The sequence below is a fragment of the Pogona vitticeps genome, chromosome 3 (genome assembly GCF_051106095.1).
Source record: "Pogona vitticeps strain Pit_001003342236 chromosome 3, PviZW2.1, whole genome shotgun sequence".
NCBI lineage: Eukaryota > Metazoa > Chordata > Lepidosauria > Squamata > Agamidae > Pogona > Pogona vitticeps.
In genome coordinates this window covers 239007402-239029323 of record NC_135785.1, presented here as the reverse complement: position 1 = coordinate 239029323, position 21922 = coordinate 239007402, and the positions used below count along the sequence as shown (strand labels likewise).

Here is a 21922-nt window from a genome sequence, read left to right as displayed (position 1 = left end):
GGATCATGGAAATTTGTGTGGGATTTATTTATTATTCATGTATTTTTTTTAGAAATTATTGTGTCTTCCTCCTACTTATTTTAGTGCTTATCTTCTATGAGTGCACTTTTTCTCTTTTTTCATAATTTCTATTAGGGGAGGATTGGATGAATTTGTGACAGTAGGTCTTGAGACCAGGTAAAATGCAGGTTCTGTCTTAAAATATAGTGGAAGATGCTCCTGGGTTAACAAAAACGGCACTGCAAAATGATGGAATTCGTACAAGGGTCTCCTTGAAGAGTATTCAATCCTTAGGTGCCTCAGAGTCTGAAAAAACACCTGTGTATTTTAATTATTCTTTGCTTTTTTTCTCTCTCTCTTTCCAAGATTGAGGAGCATGTAACTCTTGAACAGCTTCAAAAAATACACACAGCTTTTCAGGTATGTTAACACCATAATGAAATAGTACTACTGTATATGTTATAGTACTACTGTATATGTTATAGAGGCTCGTAACATTGTCCAGGAGGCAGCAACGAAAACCATCCCAAAGAAAAGGAAATGCAAGAAAGCAAAGTGGCTGTCCAACGAGGCCTTAGAAATAGCAGAGAGGAGAAGGGAAGCAAAATGCAAGGGAGATAGGGAAAGTTACAGAAACTTGAATGCAGACTTCCAAAGAATAGCAAGGAGAGACAAGAGGGCCTTCTTAAATGAACAATGCAAAGAAATAGAGGAAGATAACAGAAAAGGAAAGACCAGAGATCTGTTCAGGAAAATTGGACATATTAGAGGAACATTTTGCGCAAAGATGAACATGATAAAAGACAAAAATGGGAGGGATCTAACAGAAGCAGAAGACGTCAAGAAGAGGTGGCAAGAATACACAGAGGAATTATATCAGAAAGATTTGGATATCCCGGACAACCCAGACAATGTAGTTGCTGACCTTGAGCCAGACATCCTGGAGAGCGAAGTCAAGTGGGCCTTAGAAAGCCTGGCTAACAACAAGGCCAGTGGAGGTGATGAGAAGGCACATCTGATGGCATTCCAGTTGAACTATTTAAAATCTTGAAAGATGATGCTGTTAAGGTGCTACATTCAATATGCCAGCAAGTTTGGAAAACTCAACAGTGGCCAGAGGATTGGAAAAGATCAGTCTACATCCCAATCCCAAAGAAAGGCAGTGCCAAAGAATGCTCCAACTACCGTACAATTGCACTCATTTCACACGCTAGCAAGGTTATGCTCAAAATCCTACAAGGTAGGCTTCAGCAGTATGTGGACCGAGAACTCCCAGAAGTACAAGCTGGATTCCGAAGAGGCAGAGGAACTCGAGACCAAATTGCTAACTTGCGCTGGATTATGGAGAAAGCCAGAGAGTTCCAGAAAAATATCTACTTCTGCTTCATTGACTATGCGAAAGCCTTTGACTGTGTGGACCACAGCAAACTATGGCAAGTTCTTAAAGAAATGGGAGTGCCTGACCACTTTATCTGTCTCCTGAGAAACCTATATGTGGGACAGGAAGCAACAGTTAGAACTGGTCATGGAACAACTGAGTGGTTCAAAATTGGGAAAGGAGTACGGCAAGGCTGTATATTGTCCCCCAGCTTATTTAACTTATATGCAGAATACATCATGCGGAAGGCTGGACTGGAAGAAACCCAAGCCGGAATTAAGATTGCCGGAAGAAATATCAACAACCTCCGATATGCAGATGATACCACTCTGATGGCAGAAAGTGAGGAGGAATTAAAGAACCTTGTAATGAGAGTGAAAGAGGAGAGTGCAAAAAACGGTCTGAAACTCAACATCAAAAAAACTAAGATCATGGCCACTGGTCCCATCACCTCCTGGGAAATAGAAGGGGAAGATATGGAGGCAGTGTCAAATTTTATCTTCCTGGGCTCCATGATCACTGCAGATGGAGACAGCAGCCCTGAAATTAAAAGGCGCCTTCTTCTTGGGAGGAAAGCGATGACAAATCTTGACAGCATCTTGAAAAGCAGAGACATCACCTTGCCAACAAAAGTCCGAATAGTCAAAGCTATGGTTTTTCCTGTCATGATGTATGGAAGTGAGAGCTGGACCATAAAGAAAGCAGACCGCCGAAGAATTGATGCCTTTGAATTGTGGTGCTGGAGGAGGCTCTTGAGAATCCCCTGGACTGCAAGGAGAACAAACCTATCAGTTCTAAAGGAAATCAACCCTGAATGCTCACTTGAAGGACAGATCCTGAAGCTGAGGCTCCAGTACTTTGGCCATCTCATGAGAAGAAAAGAGACCTTGGGAAAAACCTTGATGTTAGGAAGGTGTGATGGCAAGAGGAGAAGGGGACGACCGAGGATGAGATGGCTGGACAGTGTCTGCGAAGCAACCAACATGAACCTGACACAAATCCGGGAGGCAGTAGAAGACAGGAGGGCCTGGCGTGCTCTGGTCCATGGGGTCACGAAGAGTCGGACACGACTAAACGACTAAACACACACACATATGTTATTTCATTGTGAAAAGAAATGGTATCCCAAGGGCACTTACCAATTGGAAGCAAGCTTTTTTCTACTGTCAGTTACGCACGAATAATAATAATAATAATAATAATAATAATAATAATAATAATAATAATAATAATAATAATAATAATAATAATAATAATAATAATAATAATAATAATAATAAAATTTATTGTCATTGTAAGTATATACACAGTATACCATACAACGAAATTCACAGACACCCAGAGACCAGACACATGCACACACATAACATTCCCCAAACACTCCCCACCCACTAGAAGTCCCCCACTAAAAATACAAACATCTACACCTCAGGCCAAGTAACACAGTCCAACTAATTATTCACTACTGGTGGTCTTTAAGCTCATTATTAATTGCAATTATAGCTCTAGGATAAAAACTATTTAGAAAACGTGTGGTCCGAGTCTTAATTGTTCTATATCTTCTGCCAGACGGTAACAGTTCAAAAAAGTTATAAGCAGGATGGGAAGAGTCTCTCAGGATGCTGTGTGACTTCCTCAGACAGCGGGATGTGAAAATGTCATCCAGGGTTGGTAGCTGGAGCCCGATGATATTCTGGGCAATTTTAATGGTTCTCTGTAGAGCTTTTTTGTCCGCTACAGAGCTACTCCCAAACCATGCCAGAATGCCATAAGTTAGGACACTCAAAAATACCGTAGTTGATTTCAGTTTGTAAGTATGCTGTTGTATATATGCTTCAGAATTGTTTTGAATCTGGGGGAAGAAAATATTGAAGTAAGGTTTTTATGGATATTGTTTAGAGATTTATGTCAGCAATATAATCACAGCTCAATAATAATATGGCTCAATAAGAAGCTTACGGCATACACCAAGATCCAGGTCTACAGAGCCTGTGTCCTGAGCACACTTCTGTACTGCAGTGAGTCCTGGACCCTTCATGCACGTCAGGAGAGAAAGCTGAACATGTTCCATATGCATTGCCTCAGACACATTTTTGGTATCACCTGGCAGGACAAAGTCCCAAATAGAGTAGTCCTAGATCGAGCTGGAATTATTAGCTTGTATACATTACTGAAACAGCAATGTCTACGTTGGCTTGGTCATGTTGTAAGAATGGCTGATGGTCGAATTACAAAAGATTTCCTGTATGGAGAATTAGTGCAGGGACATCGCCCTAGAGGGAGAGCACAGCTGCGATACAAGGATATCTTCAAGCAGGATCTGAAGGCCTTGGAAATGGACCTCAACAGATGGGAAACCCTGACATCTGAGCATTCAGCCTGGAGGCAGACGGTGCATCATGGCCTCTCCCAATTTGAAGAGATCCTAGTCCAGCAGGCTGAGGCAAAGAGGCAGTCACGAAAGCAGCAAAATCAGGGAGCTAGATGAGGTACAGATTGTATTTGTCCTCAGTGTGGAAGGGATTGTCACTCTTGAATTGGCCTTCTCAGCCACACTAGATGCTGATCCAAGTCCTCCATACAGAGCATGATACCATAGTCTCTTGAGACTGAAGGATGCCTATTACTATTACTGCTGTATATGAAACGTCTATTAAAGGAACAGCTGTAGGACAGAACTAAAAACTATTACCCTTAGGAGTGACATCAATCTGCCTTGAAATGCTGAGTTTCATTGCTGTAGAAACCCTGACCCCCATATCCTGAGGACACCTGTACTGTGTTTTTTTTTGGGGGGGGGAGAAGGGCAGTCTGCAATATTTTTGCATTTTATTTTTGTGTTCTGTTTTTGTGTTTGTTTATTTTGAATTCCCATGTTTTAGAGACAGAGAGAGAGCAATATAAGACCACACTTAGACATTTAAGTTATTGTCTCATCACATCTACTTATTGTAGCAGTTTATGTTTTTCCATTGCTTCCTCTGCTTTCAGGAATTTGAAAATAGTGGACAGAAATCTTTGGATCTGGAAAACTTCAAGCACACGTTAAAGAAATGTATGGGATCACATAATACAGTAAGCAAACCAAAAATTGAAAGTCATACAGTAAATAGTTTAATGGGGTTTCAAACGGAAGGGATGGCATGGGTGGCGTACAGCCTGCTCTTGCTTCCTGCCCTGCATTTGGCCTCTGACTCCCATGCCACACTTCCACTGATGCTGGTTGCTGTAACTATATTTTTCCATTCTTACTCTTGTCTGTGGCTATTTCTAGGCTCTGGTCCTGAGCAAATATGCTCATGAAATCAGAACATTTTGTGTGTGGAAAGTTTATTATGCATGTATTTTGCCCCTACAGAACGATGAACAAATAGAAAAGCTTTTCATGAAAATAGACTATTCTGCAACTGGCAGAATTCAGTGGGTAAGTGTGCATTGTAGTACCATCAGGGAAAAAAAGTACATAGGATAAGCCATTGTCATCATTATCGTTATCATTTTTAAAAATTCTTTCTACCTTAAGCTAGTTGTAGTGTAACTTCCTAAAAACAATGGAGGCTGAGTTGGGTGTCGGGTTATTTATTTATTTATTTATTTATTTATTTATTTATTTATTTATTTATTTATTTATTTATTCATTCATTCATTCATTCATTCATTCATTCATTCATTCATTCAGTTTGTATCCCACTCCCATTGGTGTCACAGCACTATTCTGAGCAGGTTGCAATTCATAAAATAGGAAAGAAAGATAAAAATAGAGATATTAAAACCAATAGCAAGAACCCTAAAAAAACAGATGGCACCAACTAATCCCAGAGTGAATGGATGAAAAGAGGGGAGGGAAGAAGATGAGGGGAAAGTAAAAGGGTGGTCAGCTGGCGTCGGTGTGGAAAGCCTCCCTGAAAATGTCTTTAATTGCTTCCTAAAAGTCCACAGGGACGGGTCTAGGTGGAGCTCCTTCGGAACCTGGTGCCATAAAGTTGGAGCCACCGCAAAGAAGGCCATGCCTCTTGGCCACCTGGAGGAGCCTCAACTAGGATGACATTAAGGGGAGGCACTACAACTATACACTTTCTACATTTCCCTGTGCTGTAGCTAGCTTATTTTGTAGTTTATACTTTGCTGACAAAGGGAATCAACCAAACTCCAGAAAAAAACTCAACAATATAAACCCCATTCAGACTGAAGGAGCATGTTAATCTTGCTCCTCCTCACCTAGTTTTGTTGCTCTCACACCATGTTGGACAGTGGTTTTCTGGAAAGTTGATCCTGTAGATCCAGAACATTGAGAAACTAGTGTCGTGGATCATGCAGAAATTTTTCACAGGTAGAGGAAATGCTCCTCTTAAGAAATTGCAAAGAGGTGGCCCTGTTAATCTGTTGCGGCAATAGCTACAAATCTTCATCTGGTACCTCAAATGCCAACATTTTGCAATATTTTACTTAGCATAAGCTTTTCTTTGTCTGACCTATGGCAAATAAAACATTGGCGGAAGACTTTTTGTTGAAATGAAAAGGAGCCATGTGGTCAGTACAAAATACAAACACAATAATAGGCAATACCTGTGAAGACAACTAAAAAGTCATAATTCATTCTGTAAGGTTTTATGGATCACGGCCATCCACTTCATCAGAAGTGTACCAGTGTGAAGAACATAACGTCAAAAATTTCATGGCAAAATGGACTTTGCCAGGAAAGTTACGTCCAAAAGTTCTTGACAAGATGGATTTTCCCAGGCACAACTTTCTTAGATGCAAATCAGGAAGGGTACAGCCTGCACTACCGTGTTTCTCCGAAAATAAGACAGGGCCTTATATTAATTTTTGCTCCAAAAATGCAGTAGGGCTTATTTATTTTTTCATGTACAACCATCTACATATATTCAAATAAAGTCCTGTCCTCTTCTTCTGGTTTCTGCATAATGGTGGAGGGCAGGGTTTCACTTAACTGGGGCTTATTTTGGGGGGTAGGGCTTATATTACGAGCATCCTGAAAAATCCTATGGGCTTATTTTCAGGTTAGGTCTTATTTTCAGGGAAACAGGGTAGAGCTGTTGTTTTCACAAGTTACAGCTGAGGTAGCTGTGGATTGGATGTCACACTCCACTTCTTTAACCAAAGAGGCACCGGCCATGCGCACATACATTTCCCTATTTGACTTTTCTCTGAAACAGACATATCTCTGCTTGGCCAGGGAGGGGTGAGACAGAAAAACTGAGTCCTCCATCTGGGAACTGAGGCAGCAATTTAGTAAACTCACTAGGTTTAGCTAACTGGGGTCAGATTAAAGTCAAAATAATATTACCCAGTTGTTGTAGTCCTGCTTCACTGATGTTGAGAGTCTATGTGTCATCTTGTTGGTATGAGTGAGTGGTGCAGCTATTTCTTGGTATCCTTGTAATTATTTTGAAATAAAAGGGCGCTGTGTGGTCAGTACAAAATACAAATGCAAGAGAAGGCCATACTGTTACAGACCACACACACACACACACACAAATCATCCTGTGATCTGTGAACTTTTGTGTTGTTCTCTTCAGAAAGGAGTTGACATTATTATAGGATCATCCTTCATTTATGAAATTCCTAATGGTGAGATGGGCCTGGCTTTCTTCTGTAATTTGTGCTGTGTGCTGCACCACACCGCACTAACAGGATTTGCACCACAGTTGCTGCTGCTTTGTTTATGACTAATAACATAACCTTGGCTGCTTGGGAGTAAGCTTCATTGAACACACAGAGACTCACTAAATGACTATGTATGGGATTGTTGTGCATGTGGACTAAGATAACAAAAGGTTCTTTCCCTCTTTTACTAGCATGACTTTTGCACATACATGTATTTGGAATATGCTGAACAGGATGAGGCATCTGCCCGTCTGAAAGAGATTGCCTTCTCGCTTCCTACTACAATAAAGCAGATCCCACACGGAGAACCTGTGCTGCGCATTTGCTCACTGTCAGATAGCACATTAATTACAGCTCGAGAAGATGGGACGATTTCTTTCTGGTCACCAGAGCTCAAGCTAAAACGAAGCCGGATGGTGTTTGTATGTTAAATGTTCTTGTTTTCCTGCTTTCAGCTTTCTCTATTCATTCACTTCATTCGACGTGGAGAGGGGGGATTTGCTGGTTGGGTAACAGCCTATCCTCCATATTATTTTACCCAGGCTTCATGCCCTGGAGAGGACACTCCAGCTTCATGTACAGCATCAAAACACTAGACGCTGTTCCAAGCCCTCCGTACAGAGCACGTTACCATAGTCTCTCGAGACTGAAGGATGCCTATGATGATATTGTATCCCAAAAGTTCCTTATACTCCACTTGTACTCTAATCATTAAAATCAACCACTCTGTGGTCTGTGTGGGAGAAAGATGTACCCCTTCAAAGCCTTACTACCATGGAAAATTGTGTAATAACAGACAAAGCTACCGCGTTTGGTTTGTTTTAGAAAGGATTTACAGTCCTAGAAGCTACCCGACAGAATGGGTTTGTTTTACAACAAGGTTTGTAGTCCCCATGCATCTCCTTTTCAGTGGACTTCACTATTTTTTGCTGATGCACCTATCAAAATTGCCTGCCCCACTTCCAGAGCAGAGCTTCAAAGGGTTATTTTTTACTTTTAAAAAGTGATTTGTTATTAAACTCGCTAATACAGTGGAAATTTGAATGATTTGTTAGCCAGAATCCTGCTGGTGTTGTGTTAAGGTTTGCATAACTTGCTGCAGCTACAGTAATTGATAAGCTGATTGGTATGCATCAGTCATGTGCCTGCTTATATGCTCACCTGCATATCAAGATGTGTACCCCGTACCTTATTAATTAGCTGTAGTTAGCTGCAGCAAGTTACATTAACATTTGAAACAATGGAACTCACAGAAAAGTTGACTCACTAATTTACTACCCTAAGTAACAGGATTCTGGCCATTCTTTACAATACAGATTATGTTTATATACCCAGAATCTCAAATAAATCTTCTTTTCTACATTATTGCAGTGGTGGAATGTCCCAACTATTCACATAAAAGTCTGCTTCTCTTTCAGCTTTCCTTTTCTGTGTTCCACCTTTTCTGTTATCTACTTCCTCAGTTGTTTTAGTCACATTTTATTTTGAAAATGTGAGAGGCCAGTTTGTAGTATTTATGACTCAGGAGTGGTGATAATTGTTTAACATCTTGTTTTGTTTCATATCTAGGATAAAACACACAAAAAATCAAAATGGCTAATGGATGTTACGGTTATGACACCATATAACAAATTAATAATAGGAACTGGGTAAGTGTTTGATACACAAAAATAAAAGCCCTTCATCATGATTTCTTTCATCCAGAACTTTGGGGTGCAGGTTCACTAGGGAAAGTATAAAGAAAATTACGAACAAGCATAGCCTTCTGGTTTGTGAGTGCAATTCTAAAAACATGGTTGCATATGGTCCCTTATGGCAGTGGTCCCCAACCTTGGGCCTCCAGATGTTCTTGGACTTCAACTCCCAGAAATCCTGGCCAGCAGAGGTGGTAGTGAAGGCTTCCGGGAGCTGTAGTCTAAGAACATCTAGAGGCCCAAGGTTAGGGACCACTGCCTTATGGGACCACTAAAATATCATTAAAATCTGGCTGGGCATTATAGAGCTTGACATTTAGGGGGGGAGGGAACAGAAAAGTCCAAAATCTATTCTGTCTAGATTTTGAAGCCAAAGGATCAGTAGTTAAACTATCTTTACAAAATGTCTCCCCCTAAAGTACCTGCAGAGCTAAGACAAAATAAAATAAAATAAAATAAAAATAGCCCTCCTTGATCATACCAAGGATCACTCTAGACTAGTATCCCACAATGGCCAACCAAATAGATGCCTATGGAAGACCTCCAAGCAGTTCATGAGAGCTGTGACCTTCTCATTCTGTTATCACACAGATATATATACAGTACAGTAGTTATCTTGGGAGTAGGTATAACAACTCTGCTTGGTTATCTTTTTGGCTCAAATATTCTGGGAATTCTAGTCCAAAAAAGTAACTTTCACTATCTCTAGTAGATATTACACCACCTTTTAGGATAGGGATGGGGATTTTTCCCCTTCCAGTTTTGACACCAACTCCCTAGTGGCCAGTGGTGAAGATTTATGAGAAGCATTTCAAAATCACCTGGAAGAGCAGATTTTTCCCATCTCCATTGTAGGAGCACATCTCAGAGTTTCACTAGGCATTGGATTAAACAGTGTTTCCTTTTGTCTGTCCTAAAACTCCAGTCTTTCACTTTCTTTATATGACATCAGATTCTAGAGTTTTGAGAAAACAGGAAAAGGTTTATTCTTTTTCTCCACATTGTGCACAATTTTATACACTTCTGTCATGTCCATCTTTAATTTTTCTTGGCTAAAACACCCCAATTATTGTAGCATTGCTAAAGAGTTACTCCATTCCTCAGTTTGATTGCCCTTCTCTTCATTTGATTCGTGTCCATAATATTTCATGGCCAAAACTGTCTACCATATTCTAAATACAATAATACCATCAAATTGCATAAAGACATTGTGATGTGGAAAGTTTTGTTTTATATCACTTTCTTAATGGTTGCGAACATGAGTCTAAATCATGTAAATAAAGTAAACCAACAGAATTACTCAAATTTACATAATTCTTACTTTACCAAAGCCCCATTGGTGCAATGGGCCTGTTTTAGTTGGGCCAATAATGGCATGGAGGCCTTGGAATCTACTGCTTTCACAACCACCACACACAACTGTTTGCACTGTTATGGAAACAAACCATGATGATAAAATCTGTCATAATTTAATTTTGTCCCAGTGATCGTGAACTTCAGCTATATGAAAACTCTAACTTTGAACCCTACCTTCAAATTAGTGGCCTAGAAGCTATACCTCTGAATGTGGATTATTGGTAAGCCATTGCAAATTCATGTCACATCAGTCAATACTAATTGCCTGTTTTCATATATGTTATTGTATTTACTGTTAGGTTTATCTCATCTTCCACCTATAAAAAAAGTAGCATCTGGTGAGTCCCCTTCTGTGTCAGAGTTCCTTCGGCAGTTCATGGGCTTACCTTTCAGCAGCGGCAGATGTCTGGAGAATGTCTTTCTATTTTATTTATATTTATTAATTAAAATGTTTCTAACCTGCCCTATATCCAGATATCTCAGGTCAAGGTAAAGACAAAGAAATAATTTTTGAAACCATCTCAACAATGTAAAGCAATTTATTTAAAGTCAAATAAAACAAACGGAAGGCAAACCCCACAAATCAACAAGACAAAACCAAGCCAGGGTGAGTGGAGAGCAAAAGTTTGAATGAGCAGCCAAGTTTTTAATTTGATTCCAAAATCAGGCCAAACATGGCACCAAACAAGCCTCTGTGAGAAAACCAGGGTGCCACAGCAGAGAAACCTCCCTCCTTTTTCTCCACGAAATGTACTGCCCTTCATACCAAAACACAGTCTCCCTAACAAATCTCTAGGAATAAACAGGGAGACATACTCCCTCAGGTACCATGGTTAAAATTTCCTGTAATGCTTCAGAATTATATAACATCTAGTGCTTCAGGGCAAAATGGGAAATTTTAAATGGTGGCTTCCCAGGCTGGAAGGTTTAGAACACATTGCCCCACTAGCTACCCCCAAGTGTTAGGCCCTGATGACATCAAGTATGCCTGGGAATAGTAATAATGATTACGGCAGCAAGGATAATCTTTGCAAGGAACTGGAGAAATGATAATCAATTTAACTTGGAGGAATGGTATAGAGAATTATGGGACATGGCAATTAATGATAAACTGACATGTGATATGAAAATAAGTAGAGGCCAAATGGAAAATAATGATTTAAAGAAAATATGGAATGTATTTTTGGAACATGAATTTCGGAGAGGGAGGGGGTTTACACCAAGGAAAGAAACAATGAAATTTTGGAGTGAAAATGGATGGAACGAAGTGTAATGCTAGTCCTGAAGGTAATGGGTGCACATGGGTAATTGTACTTTATTGTATTGTTTTGTTTTGTATTTTATATAGGGGTTTTTTGTATAGTAGTAGGTTTATGTTGTATTAATAAAAAAATTTTTTTTAAAGTATGCCTGGGTAAGGTAAATGAGTCCTAATGTTTCTTCCATGTTCAGGCTTCAGAAAACTGCAAGAGCACATAACCATAAAAATAATGTTTTATAACAAGCCATTGCATCAGAAGTGGCTACTCAAACTTTAGTCAGACCAGAGTCTTTTAAAGAAAGGTGTTCAGAAAAAAACACCTCTATTTTAAGGAAAACTTAAATGTTCTTTCTCTTTATTTTCAATTCAGCTACACAGATCATGATGAATGCATGATTCTTTATGGTGACGACGAGGCAAGTATTTTTAAAAAGCTTTTAGCAAAGAATCTCAAAGTCAATGGGAAGGGAAGCTAGCCTGCAGCACCTCCTCCACAAGACCTAACAACATTAATATAATTAGATTCCTATTGATTGAGGTTGGTCTTGTTCTGCTCCTGTAATCTTTTAGCCATCAGGTAAGGACCTTTCCTTTAGACCAGCATTCGGATGAGCCTTTGGTAGTTGCTGAAGAGGCTTCTAAATGGATGGGGGCTTTGTTTTGTTTTATTCGTGAGTTTTGAACTATTTTAATTTCATTTGTTTTATTTAGTTTTGGGGAGAAAGGCAGGGTATCATTCCAATAAATTGGTCCCTAAATCCAGAATCTTAAATTGGATGTGGAAACTAACTGGAAACTATACAGTGTGTCACTACATTATCTACAAACTGTAGTTTCTAAGCAGTTTTTGAGTAGAGCCACATGTAGAGTGTATTAGAATAAAAAACTAAGTAAGGCATAAACCAATAGGACTTGATCTACCTTCACTTTGAAAGGGTATAGCTAATACCCCAGCTGTAGTTGGGTAGTGGTTTTCCTGGCCACAGCAGACACCCGGCCATCTATGAACAATATTTGATGAATCTAGTCCTTCATAGTAGATGTAACCTCATCTAGAACAGGCTGTACCCCACAATCCCAGACTGGTTTGTCCAATGACTGACAGAACTCTATCCTGTCGCAACTGAGTTATGGCTGGCTTGCCCACATCCAGTTCCTCACTCCATACTGACAGAGGTTCAAGGTTTCCATAGCCTTCTCAGCATCAGCAGAAAAAGAAAGAGCTGGGCCTCATTAGTCTAGCAGTGAGACCTCACTGAAGACATCCCCTTCCCCGTTGCCTTAGTGTAAATATTAAGTACTGTAGGGAATAATACTAAACATGAAGAACTCCATGACCCTATGTCCAAAAGGCCGAGTGGTCATATTCCCATGACCACTGGGAACATTCTGGGAAGAAAAAGCCAAGCACGAGCAGAACCGCCACAAAAGGAATGTCCCCAAATATGAGAATAGACCGTCCAGAGAAGGATGCCATGACTGATACTGCTGGGAGGTTCAACAGAACCATGATGTTTTCATTCTGTCTTGTTCAGTTCCTAGAGAAGGTAATCTGCCAGGGCAGATAAAGCACTTTCTGACTCAAAGCAACTCAGGATGACCCAGCCCACATTGCTGGTGAGCACGAGATACTGCTGGTTAGAAGGGGATATAATTTTCTCAAGGTTACTTCCTAGTTTATGAGTTATGCGTTGCATTGCAGTACACAAGCGGAAATGTTTTGAGTTGTGTCAATGAGCAGTACGTATGTGAATCAAGAAGTGAGCCATTTGCAAAATCAGAGAGAACACAGGCACAGAATGTTTTATTATCATCTCATTGGTAACATTTATCTCTTACCCTATGAAGTGGGTCAGGCTGAAAAAATGCAACTCTCCAAGATCACCCAGTGAAGTTAATGGATGCAGATTGAGCCCATGTTTCTCAATCTTATGACTATACTTTAACCTTAACTTTATTATTATTATGACCTTAGGTCAGCCAAGGCTAAAATACAATAACAAAGCATATAGTATTTACAATTGATACAAAGCAGACTAAAATTCAGATTACAATTAAAGTTGAGTTCATAATCTGATTACTGCATTGATTTTGTCATCTGTTTCCTTATTGTACAATCTGCTGTACAGAATTTTGCAACTTTAGCTGTAACTTCACTTCAGGAATCAGAGAGGAGGAAAGATATCTAAAATTTATCAGGTCTGCCTGGAGGATGTTTTAAAATTGGGGAAATGGGTAGACTGCACAAATTGCTACAACATATGCGGTACAACAGGACACGTTCCACAGTTTCCACCATACCATGCAGGGGCAAAAACGTTGACTGTAAGGGGTATGTGAGCATATTCCTTCTGAACACCTTAACTGCTACATCACAGTTATTCATGCAGTCCAAGATTTATACCTCAGAATCTTTAAATTGGCAAAGGCTTTTGTGGAGTACTTCTTAGATTCTCAAGTGTTGTAAATGCTATAATCTCTCCTCGGCAAGAAGTGGATGCATCCAAAACCTAACTGTGGTAAACTGACAAGTGCTTTGTGGGATGTTGAATCGTTTGTTTTAGAGGAACTAGGAAGGGAACAAGAGGAAAGGAAAGAACAGTGTAAGTCTACCATGCCTCTTAACTTTCTGCCAGATACAGCTGCTATTCTTTTTTAACATGAAGAGACAGAAAATCAGTTCTGAACACTGACAAGACAGTGTTACAACCAAATGCCTCTCAAGATTCTGGCTGAAATCCTGTTGTTTTGTTACACATGCAGAAGGCAAATGGCATGACATACAGTTGCTTCTCAATGGCAATTAACTAGTAGCTCCTGGGATTCTTGAGTGTATGCCAAACCAGCAGGCATGTGGACCCCACCAGCCAGCCATTAATTGCTCTTAATTAAAAAACACCAGCAACCACTCATTCATTGCTAGCTAGAAGTGACTGAGTGTTGCACTATTTGCGTTCTGCATACATAACAAAGCCACAGGATTTCAGCCTCTGTATTAAAAATCTCAAAGATGCACAGTTGTGATCTTTCTTGTAATTTGTTTTCAACATTTGGACAAATTGCTATAATTTGGGCTATGTTTTCAATATTCTCAGCTTTCTTCTCTTTTTTGCTATTGCAGGGATGTGTCAATATTTTGCTCTTATGCTCTGTTGGCGAGATCCTCAGGCAAGTGCACAAATTTTTAAAATATAGGTCAAAATCCTATTGGTGGTCATATAGGGTACACGTAATTACAGTTAATTGATGAGACACTGGGGCATATCTCAATTATATGCCTGGTACACTCCCAATTAGCAACCAGGATGCACTCTGATACTTTGTCAAACAGCTATAATTAACCATAGCATGGATATATATCTACGATATGCTTGTCTTCCTTAAACATGTTTCAGAACATGGAAGAAACTGCCCAAATTGGAAAATCTTCCCAATATTAGTCTCCAGAATGCAGCTCTTTCTCCAAATGTCACTTACATCCGTTGGAAAGTTCATGGTGATTGGATTACTCAGGTAAAATATTTGTCCTACAAAATAGACATAGGGGATTATAGAAGAGGGGATTATATTCAATTTGTTAGCATTGAATTTGTTTAATATTTCTTACACAATGTACTTACTCTGAGCTAGTATTTTTAATATGTCACTATGGGAAAAGCACTGATTCATTTGAAATGTGATGTTGGAGGAGATCTTAATGAATACCATGAACCACCAAAAACATAAATAATAGAGGCCTAGATTAAATTAAGCCTGAGCTCTCATTAGAAGCTAAAATGACTAAACTAGGCAATTGTACATCGGGCATATGGTGAGAATTCAAGACTTCATGAAAAAGAAAATAATTCCAAGAAGGATGAAAAACAGAAGGAAAAGAAGAAGCCTGAACATGAAATGGGCTGACTCCAGAAAGAAAGTCACAGTCTTCAGTTTGCAAGATCTGTGCAGAGCTGTTAATAATAGGACATTTTGGAAGTGATAAATTTATAGTCACCTTCATTCAGAAGTGATCTGGTGGCACATAATGACAACCTGATGTACTTAAAGACTTAATGCTTAGCATATACTCAAACCAGCTTTAGCTTTTCTTTTCAATAGATTGTTCTATGAAGGCAAATGAATGTTCACGATAAAGCATTCTTCTCTAACTAGTATTCTATACCTAAGGAAATAAACAAACAATATTTTTCTCCTCTCTTTTTAGCTGAATTACTATGATTCTATTAAAGCAGTAATTTCTGCTTCAAGCCATGAACCCACAGCCTTAGTAATAGGTAATTATGGTATTGTTTTTAAATATCAAACATTGTTTCTGTGTGTTTGAGTTTGCAATTCAATTTCTCTTCCCCCCCCCCGTGAATTTACTGTGCCCCACTCACACTGCCTTCGCAGCTAGCCATCTGATCAGTCATGCAATTGCCAGGGAGAGTTGGGTGTCACAGAAACTCCTTTTTTGCTGCCTTTTCAGCCAATGGTTCCTGTGTGTGGAAGCAGGAATTATATATATATTTTTTTTAATTAAAAGATAATATCCTTCTATTATAGGATCAAATGTAAAATTATTTGATTCTGTGTCAAAGAATGAGTAATATGAATAATATTTTAGTTGGTGGATGGTTGTTTTGAGCAGATGTGTTTTGTTCTTTCCATATTTTTAGGGGAAACTGTGAACCTGGTTTATCAGTTGCTATATATATATATAAATAATCATTTCAAAGGAAGGGAGAGATTAAAAAAAATGGAATGTGAGCTGCATGGCGACTCTGCAGCAACCTGAATTACACTGACATTATCTAATAAAGAGCACCAACTCTTTTAAAACAGCCTGCCAATATTCTTGTTACTTAACTTTGCCTTGTTCTCAAATATTAGTTTAGTTTTGTTTGTTTGATTGATTGTTTGTTGCCTTCTGGTCTCAGCTGGGTTCCTGAGCTCTGTGCATGTACAGTATTTGAATTGAACAGGCTCAAATCCCTTCAGTATCAGATTCTTTTCTCATTTGCCTAATTAGTTTCTCGCTTATCTGTCTGTCTGTCTATCTGTTTATCTGCATGTTTTTCTCCTGTCATAAAAGGCATTTTCATGTAGCACAGGGATAAAACTTACTTGCATAATAATAATGATCTATCATACATCTGCTTTGCCGCAGATATTGTTAGCTTATCAGTACTGTACATTCGACATATTGATTCTGAGAAGCTCATTGCAGCTTCATTTAGTAATTCCTTTATTTTTTCCCCTTCCATACAAATTTTTCTATGCACAGATGCTTTAAACACATGAAAACATTGTAGTGTGTTCGAATTCGTGACCCACACACAAACAGTAATTGGCTTTGTATGTCTTTATTGGCCTTCTCCTTAACTGCTGATTATTGGCCTTATCATAAGGATGGGGAACATGTGCCCACTGCCAAATATCTCTTTTAGACTGTGGTTCCTATGACTCTTCACTGTGGGTTGTTCTGGCAATGTCTTGAAGGCAGACAGATGTTTTCCACACCTGCTCTGTGATCAGGCTGAGTCATGTGAAGTATTCTACATGGGTGGAAAGTTTAGGGTTCTCTGTTTCACCCCTGTAACACAACCCCATGTACATGTGAGGCAATAGTAATTTCAAAATGCTACTGTGAACTGACAGGAGTTCCCTTCTACCTATTGGTTATGCTTGAAAGTGGCATGCATCCCTGAGGGCTCATTAGCCAGACTGAGGTGGTTAAGCTCAAAAGGCACAGCACGAGGGGTGGAGGGATGGTGGAGCAGTCCTGCTGCTGGTCTCATTTTCCTCGCTGCCACCCATCTGCCTACATTGCTCAGATACTTGCTTCTCAGAGGAGGATGAGAAGAAGGGTGGGTAGCGGGGAGGAGGGTGGTGGCCATGCTTTGCTCCCCATTGCTGCAGCCACCTACCTGCTTAACCTGGCTGCCCCTCTGTTGACTATGAGTAACTACTGGCCCCAAAATTCTTCAGTACCAAGGTATTGTAGAGAAGGGTAGCAAAAAAATCAAAGCAGCAAGACAAGTCCAAGAGTCTGTGTGCAATAAACTCCTTCTCTTCCTTCTCTTTCCTGGCAGGCATTGCAGAGTGACAAGTGCAATCCATTTTGAGATTTCTGTTTGCTGTGGTCCATAATAAAGAGAAGATCTCTTGTAATCAGTGCCTATTACCAAACCTCATAGCACCTCTTATTAGCTATAATTCCCTTCTACACTGAGCAATATGTAAAATCATGCATTCTACTGTGAGCAGAAATTGCCTTATCTTTAAGAACTTTGTATAGATTCTGTTATCTGCTGAAGGACATTCTATGGTAAACCATAGAAGACAGTATTGATATTAAAATGTTGGGAAATCTGAAAATCCATGCACTGCAAGCATTTGTCTTCTGTTTCTTTCATTTTGTTTGTGGGTAAATGCAGCACCCTAAGACATATTGATGTTCATTCTGAATAACAGTGTTACAAGGAGTTTGGTGCCTAAAACAGACCTATATCCTCCTGCAGGTTGCGTTGTGGGAGCTACCAATGTTGAGCAACAGATGAAAGAACTAAAAGAGCACAGAAAAGATTCGAAGACAAGGAAAGTGCAATCCGTCTTAGGCACTCCCTCCCACAGAGCCGAGGGGGATCAGATTGTTTTTCGAGTCCATAAAGGAGTCAAAGCTTTTGCACTTAGTAAAAAGAATAACCTCGTCATAACTGGTGGGATGGATCGAATCATTCGGATGTGGAATCCATATATGACTGGGTAAGATGTATTTGCAGCAATTTTTGGAAGGCTGTGTTATTGTCATCTTCAGACCCACCCATGAACCATGAAAATATTTGCAGAACAGATCAATGGATGTAGTTTTTCATAGAGTGGTCTTAATCGACTAGATAGGCGGGATATAAATAGAATAAATAAATAAATAATAAATAAATAAACGTGTTAATAGTCCACAATGAAATCTATACACTCTTTAAAATGAATGAATTCTAAACCACTCTTACTGATTTGGAGACGATGTGGTAGTTATCACAATGATACACATCCACCTACAGTAATACCTTATACTCTCTTAGGAACACAGGACACTGCCTTATTCCAGGTCACATGATTTCCTAGCACTTACCCATTTTCCTCATTCTGAAATTGGAAAATGTCTTTCCTTAGAGTTTACTGCCACCAGAGAAATCCTCAGGCTAAAATATGCTGGTATTGTTCATCCCACCCTTTTCTTTTCACTTCACTCACTGCTGAAACATGGGTCCCAAGAGCCCATGTGAAGCTGAATGTGTCCCTCTGGCTAAAAGAGGTTCCACATTTTTATAGTACTACAATCACATCACTCATGTTTGTTTACTGTTGAATTACAGCAGTGTCAGTGCTGATGACTCATTTCTGTGTTTTATTTCATGTTTTGTTTGAAGCTGCTCAGTGTTTAATATTCTGATCCAATTCCAGACGGCCAACTGGCATGCTCAGAGGCCACATGGCCCCTATATTCTATGTCCACATATCGGAAGAGGACAAAATATTTTCTGTATCAACAGACAACACAGTTAAGGTCTGTCTTTTGCTTTTTGTGTTATGCTTGTCATTTTCCCTTGCTTTCTGTTTAGAAGGTCACAGTTCTTTCCTTGCAGATATGGGACGTTGAAGACCAGACATGCTTATTCACAACCTGTGCAAAAAACAATGGAATTAAAGGGGAGATTAGTGCTTGTCATTATGTATCAGGCACCAGATTACTCTGTCTAGCCACAGATACACTGGCTGTTCTCCACTTAAGATCACGGTAAGACAAAGGAAAATCGCTAGAACCTGAAAACTACAAACATTTGAAATGGCATGACGTGCACCTAGGAAATTAACTTTTTGAGAGCTGAGTGCAGAAAATAATATGTTTTTATTACTATTACTTCTCTAAACAAGTAGATTTATAGAGTTCAAAGAAACATTAATAAATAGTTTCAGGTTGGATTACACAGGGAAATAGATTGCGTTTTGGACTGTTTGTGGAGGGGTCTAATGTGATCTGTGTCCTAGCGATTCGCACCTTCCTCCCATCTGATTACATCTTGAGTTATTGTTTCAGGTAGTTCTCCTTTCAAGCGTCAGTTGTGTTGTGTTAACACATGAAGAACATGCCAGTACTCATGTAGATCAACATTAGTCTAAATAGCAAATAGTATTTATTGGAATCAATGCAGATGATGCAATCAATCAATCAATCAATCAAGTTTTGCTTTCTTTTACAATGCCCACCTCCAAAGCAAGATGGGTACTCAGTTTACCAAGCTCAGAAGGATGGAAGGTTAGGCCAACCATGAGCTGGCTACCTGAGCCCACGATCAAACTCAAGTTATGAGCAGAGTCTTAATTGCAGTATTGCAATTGAGGCTCCTCTATGTTTTTCCATCATCAGGTTCAGAGCTGAATCATATCCTCCCATCCGGATAATGGATAGAACTGCACTCCTACTGTATATACTTCAATAATTTCTTTTATTTTTATTCTCCACAAGCCAGATTACCTTCAGATCCTTACATGGTGATTTCCCATAAGAAACCAGTGTTGTGTTGCAAATTCAACAAGGTATTCCGGCATGTTGTGAGTTGCTCAGAGGACTCTGTAAGTGAAATGATGGTGTAAGACAAAGTTCTCTCCATGTGTTTCCCCACTTTGACTTTATAGCGAAACAAGCTATGCATATATTATTGTTGAATCCAGATTTAATCATGCTTGGAGCAGAGCTATTGAAGTCATTGGGACCAAATTATTTAACTAACAACACTGTTAAATCAATATGTAATGACATCCAGAAGACCTCCTTCAAGCTCCTTTGCCTTTGGAGGCTAGTGGGAAATGGATCAAGGTTGAGCTAGCCTTCTTCTTGCATTGTTAAAACTGTGGAGCTTGCTACCAAAGGTTTAATGCCTACCAATATAAAGGGCTTTAATGGAGGATTAAATAAGTTAATGGAAGATATGGCCTGTGGAGAGAGAGAGGGGTTATTTGTTTGTTTGTTTGTTTGACTTTTTGCATATTTTTTCATGCAAATCTGTGAAAATAAGAGTCAAATCAGATCAATAATTACTATGTCATCAGCAAATGTAACTACTGTATATTAGTGTTTAAAAGGTACAAGACCGAACAATCAGAATGCAAATGAAGCCCATGTTTAACACCAGATGACTACTTACAAAACAAAATAAGCTTGTGCAGTGACTATCAGACTTCTGAAGATAAGATCATTGCTTCTGACAATGTGCTCTCTGTTGTATCTGTTTTGACCTCCAGAGATTGTTCTACAGATCCTCCTTTCGTTTGCACAGTAAAATACACAAGCCTGTGCCATGGCTGTTCCATTGCCCTGACTCAATCTCTTTTTGCTTGTGATTACCATCTGTGTATAGAAAGTCACCATATACCAAGCCACTCCACTGGCCCATCTAACTGTTGACAATGACTACTAGCATTCCTTCTCTAGAGTCTCAGATGGGGTTATTTCCTAGCTGTATCTAGCGCTATGATGGATTGAACCTGGGGCATTCTGCATGCAAAGCAGTAGCATGAACTACTGACCTTCCTTTGTCATGACATGGTGACTGTTCGTTCAAACACAGCAGGCTTTCAGATCTGTTTATTCATACGCTTTTTAAATGTTTGTGTGTTTTTAAAGGTGGTCAAGGTATGGGATTTCGAAAGTGGAAAGCCCTTGTTTGAATTTGGTAAAGCTCATGGCAGCTCTGCTATCACTTGTCTCACTTTTGATTCTAGTGGGAGGAGGTATGTTTACAAATGTACCCTTTGAAGTATTCTGTGTACATTTTTTTTCTGTGTAAACAGTCCCCCTCCACCCATGTAGAAGGAATAGTGATATACTTTTAAAATCACCTTCTAGACTAATCACGGGAGGAAGAGATGGCTGTTTGAAAATCTGGAATTACAACAGTGGGCAATGTTTGAAGACTTTAAAAAGGGGTAAGAAATCTACGTACTTGCTGGTTAAGAGCTGGAAATTTTATGTCAATAATAATCTTGTACTGCTTGGATGCTTCAATGTTTCTGCATTTTTCTTCCCTCCAGAAGACAGAAGTGAGGAAGTCTGTGACTGCACTTACGTGGAGGTGAACAAAAATAAGTAAGCAATCAAGAGCATCAACACAGCTTGCTGCAAGACATGTTATCTTAGATCAAGGATAGCTAGCTTCTGTATTACCAGGCACCTTGCTATTCTCCAGACGACTGGTTGACAGCCTGACATGCATTTTTGCCACACTTAGGGCTGAACTGCCTGTTAGAGACAACTCATCATTAAAGGGAACTTCTTAAGTGCTAATTGCACGTAATAATTGCAGCAGATAATTATCTGCAACAGATAATTATTGCTTGTCTCACCTCCTGTAGTTTGCAGATCAGCTTTCTTTGTTGTTCGTTGATCTTCAAAACTAGACCATGTTTCCCCCATACAAGTGTGATTTTTCAGACACAAGTTCGTGAAGCACTCTCAAAAAGAATAACCTGATTTCAGCTCTAATGATGGGCTATTCGTATCTGTAAAACAGTCCCAAAGAGATCTTTTTGTGAGTGCTTGTTATGAACAAAACTTGCAAAAGA

General features: G+C 39.4%; 1 protein-coding gene across 1 annotated transcript in view; it reads left to right on the top strand.

Moving 5' to 3' along the window:
* The window catches only part of LOC110076435 (cilia- and flagella-associated protein 337), a 48310-nt gene that overhangs the window by 8899 nt on the left and 17489 nt on the right, over positions 1-21922 (top strand). Inside the window, exons 3-17 of the mRNA XM_072993756.2 lie at positions 367-420; positions 4370-4453; positions 4737-4802; positions 7198-7428; positions 8576-8655; positions 10185-10277; positions 11688-11733; positions 15522-15591; positions 17821-18064; positions 18764-18866; positions 18946-19097; positions 19831-19933; positions 20985-21091; positions 21207-21286; positions 21392-21446. Coding sequence (XP_072849857.2) covers positions 367-420; positions 4370-4453; positions 4737-4802; positions 7198-7428; positions 8576-8655; positions 10185-10277; positions 11688-11733; positions 15522-15591; positions 17821-18064; positions 18764-18866; positions 18946-19097; positions 19831-19933; positions 20985-21091; positions 21207-21286; positions 21392-21446 — 1568 coding nt within the window. The remainder of the gene's footprint in view (positions 1-366; positions 421-4369; positions 4454-4736; positions 4803-7197; positions 7429-8575; positions 8656-10184; positions 10278-11687; positions 11734-15521; positions 15592-17820; positions 18065-18763; positions 18867-18945; positions 19098-19830; positions 19934-20984; positions 21092-21206; positions 21287-21391; positions 21447-21922) is intronic.